At 36.3% G+C, this 2,014-nt stretch overlaps 1 protein-coding gene across 1 annotated transcript; it reads right to left on the bottom strand.

Moving 5' to 3' along the window:
• Positions 1-620: 620 nt before the first annotated feature.
• LOC138900399 (uncharacterized) lies at positions 621-1,439 on the bottom strand. The gene has a single exon (XM_070187138.1). The coding sequence runs from the start codon at positions 1,437-1,439 to the stop codon at positions 621-623; it is 819 nt and encodes a 272-aa protein (XP_070043239.1).
• Between the last annotated feature and the right edge of the window lie 575 nt (positions 1,440-2,014).

Below are 2,014 nucleotides of genomic sequence, written 5' to 3'. Positions count from 1 at the left end.
CTAGGAGAAAATTCATCATACTAGGTTTTATTTATCTTAGGAGAAAGATTCATCAAACTAAGATTTCTATCCTAGGAGAAAATTCATCAAACTAGGTTTTCTTATCTTAGGAGAAAGATTCATCACATTAAGATTTCGATCCTAGGAGAAAATTCATCAGACTAGGTCTTTTTTTTTTGTTATCTTAGGATAAAAATTCATCATACTAAGATTTTTATCCTAGGAGAAAATTTATCAGACTATGTTTTATTTATCTTAGGAGAAAGATTCATCAGACTAAACCATTTTATTCTAAGAGAAAATTCATCAGATTAGGTTTTTTATTAATCTTAGGAGAAAGATTCATCAGACTAAGATTTCTATCCTAGGAGAAAATTCATTAGACTAGGTTTTCTTATCTTAGGAGAAAAATTCATCAGACTAGGATTTCGATCCTAGGAGAAAATTCATCAGACTATATATTTTTTAAAAAAAATTATCTTAGGATAAAGATTCATCAAACTAAGATTTCTATCTTAGGAGAAAATTCATCAGACTAGGTTTTCAATATCTTAGGAGAAAGATTCATCAGACTAAGACTTCAATCTTTTGTGCAACTGTATGGCTATCTCTTTTAGTCTCTATTGACTTTCTTTCTTTTCAGCTTGAAATCTCCTTGCATTTCTTTCATTCCATACATGGTAGACAATAGCAGCACATAGGAACTTCATGATCTCTGCTCGTGGCCTGTTGTTTCTCATCTTTTTGCTTATCCAATCAATCTTCTCCTCCGAGTTGCTAATTCTCCTATTCTCCCCTAGCCACCTGAGTAATGCACTCCAAATTTGGGATGAGTAGGGGCACTGGAAGAACAGATGTTGCAGGTTTTTCTCAGCTCTAGTGGTACACAAGACACAGTCAGTTTGGACATGTATGCCCCATTTATGCAATCGATCAACAGTAGCCAATCGACCCAGTAGTGCCAGCCAAATAATGAACTTATGTTTTGGTATAGTAGTTGGTCCCAACACTAGCCCTTTCCATTGAACTTTCTGAAGATGTGGAAGAAAGAGTAAGTAAGTTTTTTTAATGCTAAACTTGTCTTTATCACAACAACTCTGTAATGTCACATTGTAGTCCATGTTCAGGAACCATTTCTTTGCATCCAATATTTTCCTTACCAGCCAGCAGGCCTGCGTATGTGTATTTAGTTGCTGCAATTCTTTCCCTTTGATATAGAAGGTATGAATCCAGTTTATCCAGAGTGCATCATTCTTGGTTGTTACAGCCCATAGTAATTTACTGATAGCTTCCATATTCCATGTATGAAACTCTATGAAGTTCAGACCACCTACTAAGTGTGGTTTACATAATGTCTCCCATGTAACCAAGGCTCTCCTTGAGCTCCTATGACTGCCTGTCCATAGGAAGATTCTGCAAACTCTAGTTATGAGTTCCATTACCTTCTTAGGAATTAGAAACACCTCAGCCCAATAGGTTTGCATCTCAAATATCATACTTTTAATAAGTTGCACCCGTCCACTATATGATAGGAATTTAGTTGACCGTCATCTTATTCTTGCAACCATTTTCTCAACCAGTGGTAGGCATTGTTGAACTGTGATCTTCTTTGAGAAAAGAGGAACTCCCAAGTACTTGAATGGGATATCTCCCTATGAAAATTGAATTTCATTCAATAGTTGTTCCTTAAGCTATTGACCGATCCCTGCCACATACAGTGAACTCTTTTCCAAATTTACCTTGAGACCAGATACTGCAAAGAAGTGATGGAACTGTTGAAGCATCAACTTTACAGATTTTGGATCATCTCTGCAACACATAATTAAATCATCAGCAAAGCATATATGGACTATCTCCAACTTGCTGCATCTTGGGTGATAGTTGAAGTCTGGATTGTGTCTCAACTGCTTGAGGGATCTATTCAAATACTCCATCACAAGAACAAATAAATATGGAGACATTGGGTCTTCCTGCCTTAGACCTCTCTTAGCTTGAAATCTGGGTGTAAGGCCAC

The sequence above is a fragment of the Nicotiana tomentosiformis genome, chromosome 10 (assembly GCF_000390325.3).
Source record: "Nicotiana tomentosiformis chromosome 10, ASM39032v3, whole genome shotgun sequence".
NCBI lineage: Eukaryota > Viridiplantae > Streptophyta > Magnoliopsida > Solanales > Solanaceae > Nicotiana > Nicotiana tomentosiformis.
The sequence above is the reverse complement of the archived record's forward strand: the minus strand, read 5'-3'. Positions and strand labels throughout refer to the sequence as shown.